The 18,279-nt window shown below is 47.0% G+C and overlaps 1 protein-coding gene and 1 pseudogene across 5 annotated transcripts in view; one reads left to right on the forward strand and one right to left on the reverse strand.

Moving 5' to 3' along the window:
* Positions 1–18,279, reverse strand: part of SEMA6C (semaphorin 6C) — a 125,510-nt gene that overhangs the window by 36,084 nt on the left and 71,147 nt on the right. For all 4 annotated transcript variants that reach the window (XR_014558577.1, XR_014558578.1, XM_083715593.1 and 1 more), the window contains exons 2-13: positions 16,663–16,841; positions 15,957–16,071; positions 14,881–14,938; positions 14,101–14,157; positions 13,638–13,739; positions 12,645–12,735; positions 10,758–10,880; positions 10,208–10,296; positions 7,120–7,337; positions 5,717–5,848; positions 1,581–1,736; positions 818–991 (exon numbers count right to left, since the gene is read on the reverse strand). Coding sequence is in view for 2 of the 4 variants with exons in the window: in XM_083715593.1 (XP_083571719.1) it covers positions 818–991; positions 1,581–1,736; positions 5,717–5,848; positions 7,120–7,337; positions 10,208–10,296; positions 10,758–10,880; positions 12,645–12,735; positions 13,638–13,739; positions 14,101–14,157; positions 14,881–14,938; positions 15,957–16,071; positions 16,663–16,762 (1,415 nt within the window). In the remaining 2 variants the exon portion in view is untranslated. The remainder of the gene's footprint in view (positions 1–817; positions 992–1,580; positions 1,737–5,716; positions 5,849–7,119; positions 7,338–10,207; positions 10,297–10,757; positions 10,881–12,644; positions 12,736–13,637; positions 13,740–14,100; positions 14,158–14,880; positions 14,939–15,956; positions 16,072–16,662; positions 16,842–18,279) is intronic.
* LOC310834424 (small nuclear ribonucleoprotein E pseudogene) lies at positions 1,773–3,932 on the forward strand (annotated as a pseudogene). The gene is made up of 2 exons: positions 1,773–1,776; positions 3,414–3,932. The product of its transcript is annotated as a small nuclear ribonucleoprotein E pseudogene (transcript).

Raw genomic sequence — 18,279 nt, forward strand, 5'->3', positions numbered from 1 at the left:
CAATTCAGTTCCGCCCCCCCCCCCTCCGTAATGTGTGGGTTTTCTTTGTTTTTTTTCCACTGACCAATACATTTTAATGCGCCCTCTTCCCCAAGCTGAGCAGTTTTGTACGGATTTTTTTCCAGAGTTGGCAAAACTCTATTGCAAAATTCGGAGAAGCGTGGATTTCAAAGGATAGCTGTGCCACAGCTCACATATTGCTGTGAATTAGGCAAATGCACATTAATATACCAAGCAAACAGAAATGTGCATTAAATTCCACATTAAGTTTTGCATTGAGATGTGCATTCAATTCCACATTACATTTTGCATTGAGATGTGCATTCAATTCCACATTACGTTTTGCATTGAGATGTGCATTCAATTCCACATGAAGTTTCGCATTGAAATGTGCATTCAATTCCACATTACGTTTTGCATTGAAATGTGCATTCAATTCCACATGAAGTTTCGCATTGAAACGTGCATTCAATTCCACATGAAGTTTCGCATTGAAATGTGCATTCAATTCCACATTAAGTTTCCTATTTCTCTATTTAAATGGGCATTAAAATTCACATTAAGATTGGTACTTCACACTGAGATTTGCATTAGATTTTGCTTTAAGTTTTGCATTTTGCCTTCAAATGCACATCAAATTTTGCATTAGAATGCAGACCAAACCAAATCCCCCCCCCCCAATTGTCAACGCTCTGGAAGGAAACAGTGGCTGAGCTCCAATCCTGCAAGCGGAAGGCCTCAGGTTCAGCCCCAGATATCTCCAAATTAAAGGATGGAAATAAAAGAGCGTGCATGGAAACAGAGGGGCAGGACTCACAGCGATGGGTTGTAGACAGACATCTCCTCCAGCAGCAAAGTCTCGACCGTGGAATTCTCAGTGGTGGCGGAAAGGACCTTCAGCACCGTGCCATCTTCCGAGCCCAGAAAGAGGACCGTGTAATTTCGAAAGGGGCCAGCCGTTGTGTCCACAGCCAGCCGGGTCAGCTTGTACCTGGGAGGGGAATGGAAGGAGCCAGGAGAAAAGGCCACACTTTGTAGATTTTGCAAGGCTTGTTTAAAGAACTTGCAAAGGGGATGAGGCTTTCAAAAGCTAGCAGTTCAGGTTGTACGATGCTTCGTTTAAAAGAAGGTTTCACATGAGAATTTACCCAGCCCCTAGCTCAGGTCCTGCAAGGCTTATTTTAAAGGCGCTGGTTCACAAGGGGAGATTTCTCCCTAGCTAGCAGCTCAGGTTCTGCAAGGCTTATTTTAAAGGCGCTGGTTCACAAGGGGAGATTTCTCCCTCGCTAGCAGCTCAGGTTCTGCAAGGCTTATTTTAAAGGCGCTAGTTCACAAGGGGAGATTTCTCCCTCGCTAGCAGCTCAGGTTCTGTGTGGGTTCTCTTCCAAGAAAAGGAAAGCTCAGGTCTTGCAAAGCTTCCCCCAAAATGGCTACTATCGAGGGGAAAGCCAATCTCAATGGAAACAGAGTTAACTCAAGGGAAAGGAATTCAAAAGTATACCAGGAGCAGAGGGGGAAATTAAGCAGAACGGCACATGAGCTCCCAAACCTGGCTGTATCCATGACTGGCAAACATTTACCTGCTGGTGGTCTTCGTAAACCAGGGCTGCTCCGTGACCGAGGGCACGGCTTCATCAAGGAGAGGGAAGGACTTGATGAATCCAAGCATCTCGTCCGGGAAGCTGCTGGAGGTTTTGAAGCCGGACGCTTTTCCGATACCAGCACAGCAGCCCGGTCTGGAAGGGAAGTGCATTGGGAGATCAGGAGGCAAGATGGGTGGGTGTGGTAGGAAAAAACAGATAAAAAGAAGAACTACACACATACCCAACCTCCAAGCCTCACTCCTGCTTCTGCACACAGATTTCTACACACCCTGCCTACATGTTTGGACAATGAGGACTAGAATCTTGCTGCTTTATTTTAAATTGTGATGTGTGTGCAGGCCTCTGTGCATGTTTGTGTGTGTGAGTGTCAACAACTATTTGAAATTTTGAGAGACAAGACTGATGGTGCATTTTCAGTTCTGGGCATGGCTGATTTCTTTACACTCTCTGCCTTCCGAACATTTATTTATAGTGGTACCTCGGGTTACATATGCTTCAGGTTACAGACGCTTCAGGTTACAGACTCCGCTAACCCAGAAATAGCACCTTGGGTTAAGAACTTTGCTTCAGGATGAGAACAGAAATCAGGCTCCGGTGGCGCGGTAGCAGCAGGAGGCCCCATTAGCTAAAGTGATGCTTCAGGTTAGGAACAGTTTCAGGTTAAGAACGAAGCTCCGGAACGAATTAAGTTCTGAACCCGAGGTACCACTGTACTTGAACCATGCAGCTTAAAAAAACTAACAAAAAACCCTGATCTTTGGGGGAACATATACAGTCATACCTCAGGTTGCGAACGCTGCGGGTTGCGAGTTTTCAGGTTATGGATGCGCCATATGGGTTTCGCTGGAATGGGTTTTGGCGCTCGCGCATGCACAGAGACCCTAAATCGTGCTTTACGCATGGGCAGAAGCGCCGAATTGCATCACGTGCGTGAGCAGATGCGAACGTGCCTCTCGCACAGATCACGTTCGCAACCCGAGGTTCCACTGTATATATTATCCTAGAAATGAAGTTCTGTAAACAAAAAGTGAACAGCGCTGCTTACAATTATTTAAAAGAGTGGGAGAGGAGGATAGCAACGGCTGAGGATGCAGTTTCAAAAACAGCTGCCATCTGCTCCTCAAATTCAATTTAAAAAAAAAAGAAAAAAAGGCCACGTGTACCAGAGAAATCTCTCTCTGCATTGCATGACAATCTGCACTACTTCCCCCCCACCCTAAAATTAAAGTTTGCTGCCCAGGTGACCAAAACTCTGCATGCTCTGCCCAAATGATGTGAAGAATTGCTACTGCTTCTCCTGCAACTCTGAACAGCTAAGGACGTCAGGAGAGCTTGGTAGATCAGGCCCCTTCGAGTCCAGCATCCTGTTATCACAGGCAGGTGCCTTTTTGGAAGGAAACCTGCAAGCAGAATTCGAACACAAGACCGCTCTCGCCTCCTGCAGTTTCTAGCCACTGGTATTTAGAAGCAATTGCTGCTTCGACCGCGGAGTCAGACCGTAGCCACGGAGGCTAGTAGCCGTACCGGTAGCCCTCTCCTCCTTCCTGAATTTGTCCAATCCTCTCTTAAAGCTGTCCAATTTGGCTACCATCACTGCCTGCCTCCTGTAGCAGTGAGTTCCACAGTTTAACGGCAAAGATTCCTACAAGGGCGCCGGCTAATTTTTGGCCCCCAGCCCCTAGAAAACCTTATTTGCACCCTGCTCTACGCTTCTCAAATTTCGGCAGGCTTTCAAGCCTCTTTTCCCCCAAACGACATGGGCAGGAGCTAGATCTTAGGGACTAGAAACCTGATCTGTTATTTTTAAAGATGGAAACAGGGCGGTTGGCTGCCCCGTCCAGCCTAAGTCGGCTCGTCCTGTCGGGGTCGTTCCCAGCCCAGCTGCCGGCCAAGGCCAGAAGGTGCAGAAAATGATGGTGAAGCCCATCAACCTCATTGTCAGACACCTACAGAATAGGTCCAGAATTTAGGTGTGGCTGTATGAACAGGTGAACGTGAGGACAGAAGGCTGTATTATTGGATTTGATGAATATCTGAACTTGGTTCTGGATGAAGCTGAGGAGATTCACTCCAAGACAAAATCAAGGAAACAGCTGGGTTGAATCATGTTAAAAGGAGACAATATTACTCTTCTACAGAGTGTTTCTGACTAGAAATAGCTATTGAGTCTGTTTTGCTTATTAGTTTAATCCTTAAACCTACAGAAGAAAATATAGTTTAATGGTATCACTCCCAATTCTACCATTGGTGTCTGAAGAGTGAAGAATGAAGCCAGTTACTTAATTTGTGCTTGCATAATTTTCAATAACTTTTCTGCATTGGTGTTGAATTGTAAGGTAAAGGTAAAGGGACCCCTGACCATTAAGTCCAGTTGTGGCCGACTCTGGGGTTGCAGCGCTTATTTCGCTTTACTGGCCGAGGGAGCCGGCGTACAGCTTCCGGGTCATGTGGCCAGCATGACTAAGTGGCTTCTGGCGAACCAGAGCAGCGCATGGAAATGCCGTTTACCTTCCCGCCGGAGCGGTACCTACCGTATTTTTTGCTCTATAAGACTCACTTTTTCCCTCCTAAAAACTAAGGGGAAATGTGTGTGCGTCTTATGGAGCGAATGCAGGCTGCGCAGCTATCCCAGAAACCAGAACAGCAAGAGGAATTGCTGCTTTCACTGCACAGCGATCCCTCTTGCTGTTCTGGCTTCTGAGATTCAGAATATTTTTTTTCTTGTTTTCCTCCTCCAAAATCTAGGTGTTTCTTGTGGTCTGGTGCATCTTATAGAGCGAAAAATACGGTATTTATCTACTTGCACTTTGATGTGCTTTCGAACTGCTAGGTTGGCAGGAGCAGGGACCGAGCAACGGGAGCTCAAACTGTAGCGGGGATTCGAACCGCCGACCTTCCGATCGGCAAGTCCTAGGCTCTGTGGTTTAACCCACAGCGCCACCCAGTTCTTTATAAATAAAACTTTTTGTTAGTACAAAAAATAATAATAATAAAGATGAAAGGAGGGTTTCTCAGAAAGGAGGAGAGGCAGAAAGGGAGAGAGGAGTGAAAGGGGGAGAGACCACCCTCCTTTGGCTCTCACCAGGGCCGTCTTACCCATAGGCGCTAGGGGTGCGGGGCACCTGGGCGCGGGCTCTCAGGGGCGCCAGGCCGAGAGTCTGGGGCCCAAGAGTTGAGTCCGGGGAAGAGCCTGGCCGTTGGTCAGAGCGCCGCGACGGGCTCTTCTGCTGCAGACGGCTCTGCGCCGCGAGTTCGGGGGCGACTGAGCCAGCAAAATGCTGAGGTGGCCAGCTGGTATTGCCCTCCTGTCCGCCTGGGACTGGGCAACGGGGGGGGGGGGCGCTGGGCCGATCTTTGCACCCCGAGCAACACGGTCCAGGTCCAGTCCCGAATCCAAGGGTTCCGCGAGGAATTAGTCCGTCAGGACACGAGGCAGAAAACCAGGCAAGGTCAGCCACAGGATCACAGGCAGGTTCTGGCAAACAGCAACGTTGCTCCCAGAACCTGGGGCGAGGTCCGACAGCCTTTTATCTCTGTCAGGGTAACGGCGGGTCCTGATCCCCCGGTGACTCACCTCCCTGTTTTGCCCGAAGGCGAGCACTCCTCCTGCAAGTACTCAGGTCTCTCCTTCTCTCAGACCTCAGTCTCTGCAGCTCGGGAGATGTCAGTGGGTTACTAGACCCAGAGGCTGCCTCAGCCTCTTCTGACCCAACTGGTAGTGGAGCAGCTGTAAGTGATGGCCCAGCTGGAGGCAATGAGGGAATCCCCGAATCTGGAGCCAGGGCAGGCTCAGGCCCCGGACTCGGCCCAGCTGGTGCTTGTTGCAGGGAAACCTGTGCAGACTGGGGCGCTTCAGGATTAGGCCCCAGACTAGGTTCAGCTGCCGCCTGAGGCAAAGGATCCTGTGCGAACTGAGACTCCTCTGGCTCCGAATCCGAGTCCCAGGGCATCACACCAGCGCTGCATATGCTTAAACTCTGCTCACATCTGGCATGAGGCCTGACAGAGATTACCCCCTGTGGGAATATGCTACCATTGACAAGGGGGAAAAGCTTCTCTGCCCCTGATCTGTCAGTTCCAGGGGTGGGTGGGCGGGCAGGGGACGTTCCTACCTGGGCCGTGGTACTTTCTCCTCTGGGATGGGGGTCCAAGCCGCATCCACGTTCCTCTGTTCCTTGAACCTTCCGTTGAAGACCCTCTCTACTTCATCCATGTAGAAGGCGCAGACAGCCGAGCCCGTGATGCTGGATGCAGAGGAGACCAAGAACAGGGCAATCAGTGAGGACTAGCAACTTGCGACGTCTCCCCCACCCCATATTTTATTACATTTCAAAAATTTCACATATATAATGATTTGTTTTGTTTTGTCGACTTCCCACCCCATTTTCCATGTTTTTTTTTAGTTTCTCCCCCTTGCTTCACCCTGTCTTCTCCCTATCATAACCACAATACAATAACAATAACAATAACATTTTACGGAAGTTTTTAATGTCTGATGCTGTATTGTTTTTAATATTCAGTTGGAAGCTGCCCAGAGTGACTGGGGAAACCCAGCCAGATGGGTGGGGTATAAATATTATTATTATTATTATTATTATTATTATTAGCATCTCTAACTCCTTCTGTAGCTCAGAGTTCGAATCCTGCTTGTGAATTCATCATGCTATAATGTTTCTTTAAATATTAAAAAAAGGAAAAAGCTTCCATTCTTCCACAAAGAATCTTCATTAGGTTCTCTTATTTTGGCCGTTAACTTTGCCAGTTCTGCATAGCTCATTGCTCTAATGATCCATTCTTTGGTGGAAATCTCTCCTTCCTTCAATTTTTGTGCATAAAGGATCCTAGCTGCTGTTGTTGCATGCATAAACCATGCGCCGTCTTTAGGAGGGAGAGCTCTCGGTGGCAGAGCAGCCACACAGACAGCCACAAATTCAATTTCCAGGAATGACCTGGGAACATCCCCTGGACAGCTGCTGCCAGTCAGTGTGGACAATATTGTGCTAGATGAACCAACGGTCCGTCTCCCTCTAAGGCAGCTCCCTGTATCTCTCCGAAGCAAAGCAGCCTCATCTTGTCGCGTGTTACAGCCGCTAGGATGCAAAACTGCAGCTCAGGTCTTGCAAGGCCCTGCCAGAAAGACGAGAGTCATACAAGCTAGCGGCTCGGCAAAACTTACTGACCGACCACCTGTCCCATTCGTATCCTTCCTTTCCACCAAATGGTGGCTAATAGCAAGGAAGCCTTGTAAAAACAACTATCAGCTCAGGTTCTGCAAAGCTTATTTTAAGGCTGCCGGAAAAGAGGCAAGACTCATGCAAGCTAACAGCTCAGGTTCTGCAAGGCCCATTTCAACCACCTGAGCTCTGCGCAAGACCCTTTAATTCCTTCTTGCCAAAAGAGAGAAGATCCCTTCGAATTAAGTGCTCAGGTTGGGCAAAGCTCATTTTAAGGACCCAGACAAACTAGCAGCTCAGATTCTGCAAAGTTTGGGGGAAGGCAAGGCTTTGCAGGTTACCTGTTGGACTGGGTGGCAAAGACCCCAAAGATGGCCGGCCGGCCATTCACCTGCGTCACGTCCGTCACAGCCTGAAGGACGTCGAAGTAGAAAAAGGAATCTCCAGGGACAGAGCAGTTGAGGCGAGCTTTGAGGAAGGAGGTCCAGTATTTTTCCAGCACTCGGGGAGAGCCCCCCATGTCGTTCTTGCACACCCGCCCCACCCGGGAGAAGATAACCTGGAATCGGAGATAGAGGGGAGAGAGATCAAGGCGGGTTGTTTTTCCCAGAGGGACAAAATGCATCTCTGCTGGAATAGCTAAACAACGAACCTTTGGATATTTAATAATGTTATCAGTAGCTATTGCCACACATTCGGTTTCATTAGTCCTCTATGCTATCATATCACAATCAAACAGCGTCATCATAAATTTGCTGTTTTTATACTGTCATGATCCACCTTGTAATAAAGAATGCCCTCCTCACAAATTTAATAGTCTATACATTTAATAAGGGGACGCGGGTGGCGCTGTGGGTTAAACCACAGAGCCTAGGACTTGCCGATCAGAAGGTCAGAAGTTCGAATCCCTGCGACGGGGTGAGCTCCTGTTGCTCGGTCCCTGCTCCTGCCAACCTAGCAGTTCGAAAGCACCTCAAAGTGCAAGTAGATAAATAGGTACTGCTCTGGCAGGAAGGTAAATGGCGTTTCCGTGCGTTGCTCTGGTTCACCAGAAGCGGCTTAGTCATGCTGGCCACATGACCCAGAAGCTGTACGGCGGCTCCCTCGGCCAACAAAGCGAGATGAGCGCCACAACCCCAGAGTCGGCCACGACTGGACCTAATGGTCAGGGGTCCCTTTACCTTTACCTTTTACATTTAATAAGCTACCGTATAAGACACACTTTTTCCGCAGGGCCTGTAAGACAGAGTTGTTCCGCCTGGCCTTTGGCTTGGAGCCAGTTTGATTCCCTCCCTCCCCCCCTCTCTCTTTTTCCCCCTTCTTTTCCTTCTCCTCCTGCGATGAGGCTACATTTTAATATTTTAATGTTCCATCATTTTAATTGTTGTGTTTTATTTCTGTTTTTAAGTTTGTAATCATTCATCTTGTTTTTATTATTGCTTGTAAGCCGCTCTGAGCCCGGCCTGGGCTGGGGAGGGCGGGGTATAAATAAAAAATTATTATTATTATTATTATTATTATTATTATTATTATTATTATTATTTCTTCCTAAAAAGTAAGGGAAATGCGTCTTACGGAGCAAATGTGTGGTCCCTGGAGCCGAATTGCCCAGGCGCAAAAAGCAGATCATGCACTTTTTTTTTGAAAGAGGGAAGTGGGTGTTGAAACAAAGCTGCTGATCGTTTGTCAATCGGGGAGGGAGATAAGGGACGCTAGAGATAAAGGAGGCTGCCTGGGAGGGGGGAGGTAAAGATAGCAAACTTGCAAAGGGGGGAAACAGGAAGACGAAAGCAATGAGGAGAGAAATTAGAAGAAAAGGAGGAGCAAAAAACTGCTCCAGCTAAGGAAAAGACACTAAGGCAAACAAGAAGGAAGAGAGTGTTGAAAGGAAACAGCTGATCGGTAAGCGATCGGGAGGGAGATAAGGGACACTAGTGGAGGCTATCTGAGAGGGGGGAGGTAAAAGCCCATGGATCCTCAGGATTTTTACATTGGGTCACCCCAAATTCACCATCAGATCACATAGCATGTCCATGGCTACAGCCTGCACCAAAAAACACACGCACCCACTGTTGCATGGGGCTGCAATGTTGCAAAAATGTGGTTACAAAGCACAGATACACATGGTTCCTCAGGATTTTTGCATTGGGTCATCCCAAATTCACCATCAGATCACATGTCTGTGGCCACAGCATGAACCACAAAAATTACACATCCTCTGTTTCATTCAGAATTTTTTCTTCTTCTTGTTTTCCTCCTCTAAAAACTAGGTGTGTCTTGCGGTCAGGTGCTTCTTATGGAGCGAAAAATATGGTAACACACCAATGCTCCCAGTTACAGGAACAGATTATTTCTCCCAACCAAATCTCCTAAAAATGCAGTAAGGTTCCAGTCCTCATGGTCAGAATAAGAGAGGAAGCCCCCTTATTTCGCATAATTATAGAGCTGGAATGGACCCCAAGGGGTAATTTTTTATATATTTAAATTTTTTTTTAATTGCTGCTTTTATTTCCCACCCTTTTCCCTCCAAGAATTCAAGGCGATAGTTTTCTGTCTCCCCGTTTTATCCCCAAAACATCCCTGCTAGGTCGCGCTGCCCCAAAGTCACCCTGGGAATGTCATGTCTGAATGGGGATATGAACCTGGGTCTATCTCCCAGATCTGACACTCTAATCAGCACAATAGTCTTACGGCAATTCCCCCAGAGAGAAGAAGCCACAGCGGTTAAAAGCTAGTCGAGGGCGGGGCCCGCGCATGTGGCCCTGTCGAACACGCACACTCGAAACCCCAGAAAACTCATGCGCGCTGTCTGCCATCTTGGATACCCCAGAAAACTCATGCGCGCTGTCCGCCATCTTGGATACCCCAGAAAACTCATGCGCGCTGTCCGCCATCTTGGATACCCCAGAAAACTCATGCGCGCTGTCCGCCATCTTGGATACCCCAGAAAACTCATGCGTGCTGTCCGCCATCTTGGATACCCCAGAAAACTCATGCGCGCTGTCCGCCATCTTGGATAACCCAGAAAACTCATGCGCGCTGTCCGCCATCTTGGATACCCCAGAAAACTCATGCGCGCTGTCCGCCATCTTGGATACCCCAGAAAACTCATGCGCGCCGTCCGCCATCTTGGATACCCCAGAAAACTCATGCGCGCCGTCCGCCATCTTGGTTACCCCAGAAAACTCATGCGCGCCGTCCGCCATCTTGGATACCCCAGAAAACTCATGCGCGCTGTCCGCCATCTTGGATACCCCTGAAAACTCATGCGCGCTGTCCGCCATCTTGGATACCCCAGAAAACTCATGCGCACTGTCCTCATGCACACTGTCCGCCATCTTGGATACCCCAGAAAACTCATGCGCACTATCCGCCATCTTGGATACCCCAGAAAACTCATGCACACTGTCCGCCATCTTGAATACTCACCCGTCCCAAGGTGGTGTATTCCATGGAGATCTCCCGGAAGAAGAAATAGACGTAATTGCCGTACTCGAGCGCATGCAGGAAATGTGGTTCTGGAGGGGGAGAAGTTGTTTTTTAAAACGTGGGCGCCTGGCAGTTTCTCAGCAGCGCCGGGCCGTCCCGCCCGACGCCATTTTGTTTATCAAGGAAAGGGAGCAGAAATTGAGCAGTTACCCCCATTCTTCCCACAGGAGACTTCGTTCATTTCCCCCTCCACCGCGCCATCTTCCCGTATATGCGCTTAGGGGCGCATGTTCCCCTCACAGACGCATTTCCGCCAGAGAACCGCACTGCAAAATTTGGGGTTTTTGGCCTTCCGGTTGGCGGACCGCTTCGGAAAGCGTAAGTTGGGTTGGTTCCCCTTCCGCTGGCAAACCGAATCGAGCTCTTCCCCATCACCCGAACTCGCTCCCCCTTTCGCCGACTCCGGAATGTGGGCAAAAAAGAGGACTTGCAAATCGCATCTGTTGGTCACACTCCGCCGTCAACAGTTCCCTCTGCACCCCCCCCTCACCTCTCAGCCACTTGGAGTCATATTTGACAGTCCTCAACACCGGACTCCTCTCGCCCAGACTTCGGTAGATGACGGTGTCGCTGGCCTGGAAGTCTGCCACCGTGGCAGAATAGAGATTTCCTTCTGCGAAGGAGAGGGAAAAGAGGGAGGGGCACACCCCCAAATTTCCCATGAGGCTGCATTCAAACGTGCCAAAACCTCCAGTTATTAACTCCTGTTATTAACTTCCTTCATAGTATCAAAACAGAAGTGGGAACTTCAGCAAAGACGTTCAAAGACACGCAACATCACAAGCATGGGACCAAGCTGGAGCTGCAACCGAGTGTTGCAGCACAGAGAGAGCTTTCATTGTGATGCGCCATTACCATTCGACACCTTGAGCTGCTTGAACATCATGTCAATGTAATGTGCTTTTTCAGGGTGGGAAGGAGACTTTTATTCCAAACCGTGAGGACTAGAATCTTGCTTTTAGGGAATCTTTTTGGCCTTCCGGGCCAGATATTTTACCCTACACCCCACACCCCACCATGGACCAACTTTGATGGGTACGTGGGACCACCACCCCTGTCCGTCACCTGCCGTCAGAACGATGTGCCAGGTGATTGACACCTGTCAAAGCGCAAAAAGAGGTCGCTAAAAATGGAGCGTTTTCCCCTCCGCAGAAAAAGCAGCTTGTATTCAAATGGAGCATCTTTTCCCTTTTTAAAAAATATGTGTCTTTATTGACTTATAGAGAAGAAAATTAAAATCATAGAGAATTTTTTAATATAAAAAAACTTCCACTTAATCTCACTGTACTTTATCCATCAATTACTTTATACTGCACAGTTACATATCTCTTATACATCTTTTTCCTTCCGTAGAAATTTGCAGAGATCTTTGCAGAGATCTTTGCACAATGCTTCCCAAGGCCCCTCACTAGCCAGATGTCCGGCGGGTCAAATTTAGCCGGTGGGTTGGGGAAAACCCTAACTCACTCAGCATCTTTCAGGCAAGGCTAGGATGCCAAGGATGAACTCTTAAATATGCCATCCCACTTTTTTCTCCAAGGAGCTCAAAGTGGTGTGCATGGCTATCCCTCTGTCTTTTTCATCCTCACAACGACCCTGCGATGTAGATCACCACATTGCGCTTCATGATTTGAACCCTGGTCTCTCCTGCGTCCTGGTTGTATACACTCATACCTCGGTTTACAGACGCTTCAGGTTGCGTTTTTTCAGGTTACGGACCACTGGAACCCAGAAGTACTGGAACGGGTTACATCGGGGTTTCGGCGGCTGTGCATGCGCAGAAGCGCTAAATCACGCTTTGTGCATGCACAGAAGCACCAAATCGCAACCAGCGTGTGCGCAGACGCGGGTTGCGAACCTGCATCCCGCACGGATCACGTTCGCAACCCGAGCGTCCACTGTACACTCTAATGACGACACCACACTGGCTCTAAGCTGGAGGCGCATTGTTGGAGTTGAGTCCAGGTGGGATGCAGGTGGCACTGTGGGTTAAACCACAGAGCCTAGGACTTGTCGATCAGAAGGTCGACGGTTTGAATCCCCGCGACAGGGTGAGCTCCCGTTGCCCGGTCCCTGCTCCTGCCAACCTAGCAGTTCGAAAGCACATCAAAGTGCAAGTAGATAAATAGGTACCACTCCGGCGGGAAGGTAAACAGCATTTCCGTGCACTGCTCTGGTTCGCCAGAAGCGGCTTAGTCCTGCTGGCCACATGACCCGGAAGCTGTACGCCGGCTCCCTCGGCCAATAAAGCGAGATAAGCGCCGCAACCCCAGAGTCGGCCACGACTGGACCTAATGGTCAGGTGTCCCTTTACCTTTACTAGTCCAGGTACAAAAACGCACACCCTGAAACGCACCGCACAAGTTCAAAGACGTACCTGCGAAAAGCGCCACGTTGTTCTGCTTTGCGTCAAAGGGACACCGTGCTTGTCCGTTCAGCTCCTCCCCTTCCTGCTCCAAGTTGTTGATCTGGGGGCCACGGAAATTGGGGTGAATATAGTCAAAGGCTGACACCCTAAGCCACAAACCCAAGAAAGATCCCCACACGCTCGCTTGCGCAGTGCCACAACGTCCCAGCATGATTCCACCCAATTTGCGACAGGAAGGTGTCTCCCTTTGCGGGTGAGGACTCTTTCTTAGTGCAAGGGCCGCAATGACCGCTGAGGGCCGCATGCCAGAGGTAGGCGGGGCCAAAGGGGGCGGGATAAAACACATGCAAATTTCGCACGTGCAAATGCATTTGCAAATTTCACCGGTGTAAATTTCGGAAAGGCAAATCTCCCTGTTGCGCGGCAGGTAGGGTTTCCATCTTGTCTTAAACCTATTTGTTGTTGCCGCTTTTAGTAATCTTATGCGTCAGTTGCCTTCAGGTGGTTTGTTAGGAAGGCGGTTAAATAAGCCCATGACAGCAAAATAAAACAAAATAATTAAAACAAAATAAAAAACAGACCAATAAAAAAATTAAAAAACAAAACAAAAATAAATTAAATTTAAAAACAAAACAATAAAATAATTACATTACATTAGATGAAAAAAACAAAACAAAAATAATTTAATTAAATTTAAAAACAAAACAATAAAATAAAATAAAATAAAATAAAATAAAATAGAGGCTACTTTTGTCACCCTCTCACAACCCCTCCTCCATTCAGAAAAGCAAGAGGCATTATCAGATATTATCCAGCTGGTCAAAAACGCTCTGGGAAGGTGTGACTCAAGGTCAGTGGAGGGGCGTGGCTTGGGGACAGGGGGCGTGTCTAGAGGTGTGGCTAAGGAGAGTTCTGTGGAGCAGAGATAGGTGGCCGCATTTGGCCCCCGTGGGGTTACGGTTCCCGACCAATCCATCAACTGGTCCCAAACAATCTCCATACCTTGTAGGTCCGGCACATGGGGTTGAAGGCGTTTGTCCCACAGGCCAAGAGGGTTTCTTCGTTCTTTTGAACCAAGACTTTAATGTAGTTGTAACATTCGTTCTGGAATCGGGGCAGAGAGAGAAAGGTCAAGGACTTACCCCAGAGTTGGGGGAAGACTTAGAATATTTTTTTATTTTCATGTTGCGATTTTATGTTGTAAGCTGCTTGAGACCTGCGGGTTTATTTAATAAATAAGTAAATAGAATAATAGAATAATAGGATCATCTAGTCCAATCCCCTTCAATGCAGATTTATTTCGCACCACGTGGGGCTCAAACCCACAACCTTGAGATAAAGCGTCTCATGCTGTACCCACTGAGCTTTCCCACCTCACACAGGCAAATGTCGCTGTCAGTCCCAAGGATAATCAGGACACAGAAACTAATACAGATCCTAGAACCGAGACCCTCGTGGTTCTTACCCGGAGCTTTCCTCTCATCGCACAATTTTCCATGTCTTGCGTCTTCCATGTGAGGTGCTGAGGGTGCGGTGGAGGAAAGAGAAATCAGAACAAGGCAATGGTTAGAGGGTGGTGAAATCGTGTTCTAGGTGATACATGATCTAGAACAAGCAAGGGACTGGTTTTCAACGTTGCAGACATTTAGCGGAATTCTTTCTAGGTAGTATGCTCTTCTCAGTGAAAGAGCGGTAGGAGGCAACACAAAAAAGATCCTACTGAGAATGTGGTCTAGGTTCCTCATAGCAACAATGACAGGTTCTAGCTAGCACAACTAGGTTCTAGGTAGCTGGACTATAAAGAAGACTGATTGCCGAAGAATGGATGCTTTTGAATTCTGGTGCTGGAGGAGACTCTGGAGAGTCCCATGGACTGCAAGAAGATCCAACCTCTCCATTCTGAAGGAAATCAGCCCTGAGTGCTCACTGGAAGGACAGATCCTGAAGCTGAGGCTCCAAGACTTTGGCCACCTCATGAGAAGAGAAGACTCCCTGGAAAAGACCCTGATGTTGGGAAAGATGGAGGGCACGAGGAGAAGGGGACGACAGAGGATGAGATGGTTGGACAGTGTTCTCGAAGCTACCAGCATGAGTTTGGCCAAACTGCAGGAGGCAGTGGAAGACAGGAGGGCCTGGCGTGCTCTGGTCTAGGGGGTCACGAAGAGGCGGACACAACTAAACGACTAAACAACAACAGGTAGCACAACCAGGTCTTAAGCCATTGGGTTAAAAAAAAACAACTCACCCTTTTTGGAGAGAAGTCGTCTTTGGTCCGTCTGAGATCAAAGGCATAGACGTGGTCTCTGGTGGCCGGCAGGGCGGTAGGGAGAGAAAAGAGAAATAGATAAATAATTTCCTCACTTGTACAACTCAAGCACTGCTGAGGAAGGTAAAAGGTGAGAGCCACTTTGCATTGGAGCAGTCTGGCATCTGGTAGGTCCTCCATCATCTTGGAATCTCTGTATCCTGATTTTATTACGGCTTTGGCTGGTCCATGGCTGGTTCTCAGGATCAAAGGGCAAGATCCTAGCTCAGACCAGATCCCAGGACCCCAAATGTTGGAAATGCAAACAGAAGGACAGAAAGAGTGTTGGAGATGTGAAACAGAAGGTATATTTCTATCATATGTGGTGGGATTGTAAGAAGGTAAAATCCTACTGGGAAATGATATACAATGAATGGAAGAAAATGTTAAAAATAACTTTTGTAAAAAAAACCCAGAAGCCTTTTTATTAGGTGTTTTAGATCAAGACATACCAAAAGAAATGAGGACTTTATTTATGTATGCCACTACAGCAGCAAGAATGTTGATTGCACAAAATTGGAAGACTGGAGAAATACCAACTAAAGAACAATGGCAAGAGAAGTTGGTGAACTATGCAGAACTGGCAAAAATGGCAGACAGACTAAGAGAAAAAGACAACAGAGACTTTGAAAAAGATTGGGAACCATTCGTATTATATTTGCAGAAACAAAGAAAAGCAATAGACTTGATGGCAAGATTTAAATAAACATCCACATTATCAGCATCAGAAAATGTTTGAAAGATAGTGAAATAAGATGATGGATTTAATTTTATTTTTATGTTTTTAAGGTTTGATGTTATGTGATTAATAACTTTTTCTGTTGAGAGATAGCGAAGCGGGTGAGAATAGAAGCAAACCAGAAACACAAGTCTTGGAGGGGAGGGAGGGAGGAATATACAGTAACCGTTAAGGGTTTGAGATGTATGTACTGAATGAAAAATGAATAAAATTAAATTTAAAAAGGAAACAGAAATAAAATGGCTGCCAAGGCCACCTTCCCTGCTCCGTCACTTACCGCGCAGCAATGAAAAGGGTTTGATTGAGTCTCAGCATACTCTGGAAATCCAGGCCTAGCTGGGCAGTGTCATTGTCCCCTGCGAGGCCACGGAAAACAGGATACTGGGATGTTCCTGGTGGGTTGGGAGAGAAAGAATGCCCTATTAGAAAAGAAAAGGCCTCCTTCTACAGGAAAAGCATCTTCGGGGCCAGTTCTTCCCCCTGCCCTCCATTCTCTCCAGTCGAGGGAAGAGGGGAAAGCAACACCTGTTGAATACCTGTCTGCCTGTTAGAAAGACTGCTTCCTTCCTTAGGAGACGCACCTTCAAACAGAGCCGATTGTTTTCCCACTCTCCATTCCCTCCGATCAAAGGAGGTTGGGGGAAACAACACCTGTTGAATACCTGTCCGCCTGTTAGAAAGACTGCTGCCTTCTTCCTTCCTTAGGAGACGCACCTTCAAAAAGAGCTGATTGTTTTCCCACCCTCCAATCCCTCCGGTCAAAGGAGGATGGGGGAAGCAACACCTGTTGAATACCTGTCTGTCTGTTAGAAAGACTGCTTCCTTCTTCCTTCCTTAGGAGACGCACCTTCAAACAGAGCCGATTGTTTTCCCACCCTCCAATCCCTCCGGCTCAAGGGAGGATGGGGGAAGCAACACCTGTTGAATACCTGCCTGCCCTGGTTTCACCATGCAAATAGTTTGAAAGCGGGCTGCAGACTCACCTGCCCCGCCAACGGTGCTGAGCGGAGTCAAATCCTTAGGGAAGGAAGTCGCAGACGCCAGGAAGAATAAAAGGGCAGGCTGGAGGAAGGGAAGGGTCATTCTCAGAACTTTCCCGGGAGGAGAGGAGAAGCGAGGGAGGCGGGTCCTAGGAGCGAAACATGCTTCACTTTGGCAGGCCCTGGAAGAGAGCAGGAAAGAGGAGGGTTAATAATAATAATAATAATAATAATAATAATAATAAATAAATTTTATTTATACCCCGCCCTCCCCAGCCAAGACCGGGCTCAGGGTAGCTAACACCCGATATAAAAACAAATTGACTGAAATACAACTTAAAAACAAGATTAAAACACGGATGCATATATGGTGGAATTGTTTAAACATCAAACAATTTTGGGAAACAATATATAACGAAATGAAAAAAAATGTTCAGATATTCATTTAGGAAAACACCAGAAGGTTTTCTATTGGGAATAATACCAGGAAGTCTAAAGGAAGAAGACAAGACATTATATTTATACGCAGCAGTAGCCGCAAGGCTATTGATTGCGAAAAATTGGAAAAGTGGTATTATACCGACAAAAACAGAGTGGCTTGCCAAATTATTGGAGTATTACAATATATCCAAAACAATGGGAGAAACTGGAAGGATCTCAAAAGAGAAGGTAGACAAGGATTGGAAGGTGTTTAAAGAATATTTGCAAAATCATATTGAAAAACCAGAACTCCTATTAGAATAAACAAGTTCCGTTATAAATACTGAAATACTAAATAAGATGGATAACAATGTGTAACAAAAAAAAGTAGAAAATTGGTTTAAAAGTGTGTGAAAATTTCAATAAAACTGGTTTCACAGCAAAAATAAATAAATAAAAGGGGTGCATGTCAGGCAAACATTCATGCAGATATGAGCGTATTTGGAGAGATTTGCGGATATATTTTCACGAGGATTAAAAAAACCACAACTTTCCCAAAGTGATGTATGATTGCTAATAGGTGGAATGAATGAATGAATTTTATTATTTTGGTCACAAACCAGTACCAGCCCACATATAATATCTAGGAAGTCATAAAACACGATAGGGATACATTTGAATTTGCAATTAGGTAGAACAGGGACAATACAGATATAGCAACAGATATATATATATATATATATATATGCAGGTTTTGGTGTCCTCGGGTGTCTTCCCGTGTAAAAGTTGGGGTGTCTAGGCGACGTTTCGACGAGGTCTCACTCGTCATCTTCAAGATGTGAAGATGACGAGTGAGACCTCGTCGAAACGTCGCCTAGACACCCCAACTTTTACACGGGAAGACACCCGAGGACACCAAAACCTGCATTCCTGTACCCGTGAAAATCTACGAAAGCATATATATATATATATATATATATATATATATATATATATATATATATATATATAACTTGGCTAATAGGAGGAACAGCCCAAAAGTCAGAAATTAGGTGGCAACGATTGGATAAAATAACTTCAGACATTGATATATCGGCCCATTCCTTTCCAACTGCAGTCAAGCTGTGGGAAGGCTAGGTAAATGAACTCTGTGCATGCTCAGATGCACCCAACACACTTCAGGTGCTTGCTGAAGCAGAG

Source organism: Podarcis gaigeae (assembly GCF_964106915.1).
Source record: "Podarcis gaigeae genome assembly, chromosome: 16".
Taxonomy (NCBI): domain Eukaryota; kingdom Metazoa; phylum Chordata; class Lepidosauria; order Squamata; family Lacertidae; genus Podarcis; species Podarcis gaigeae.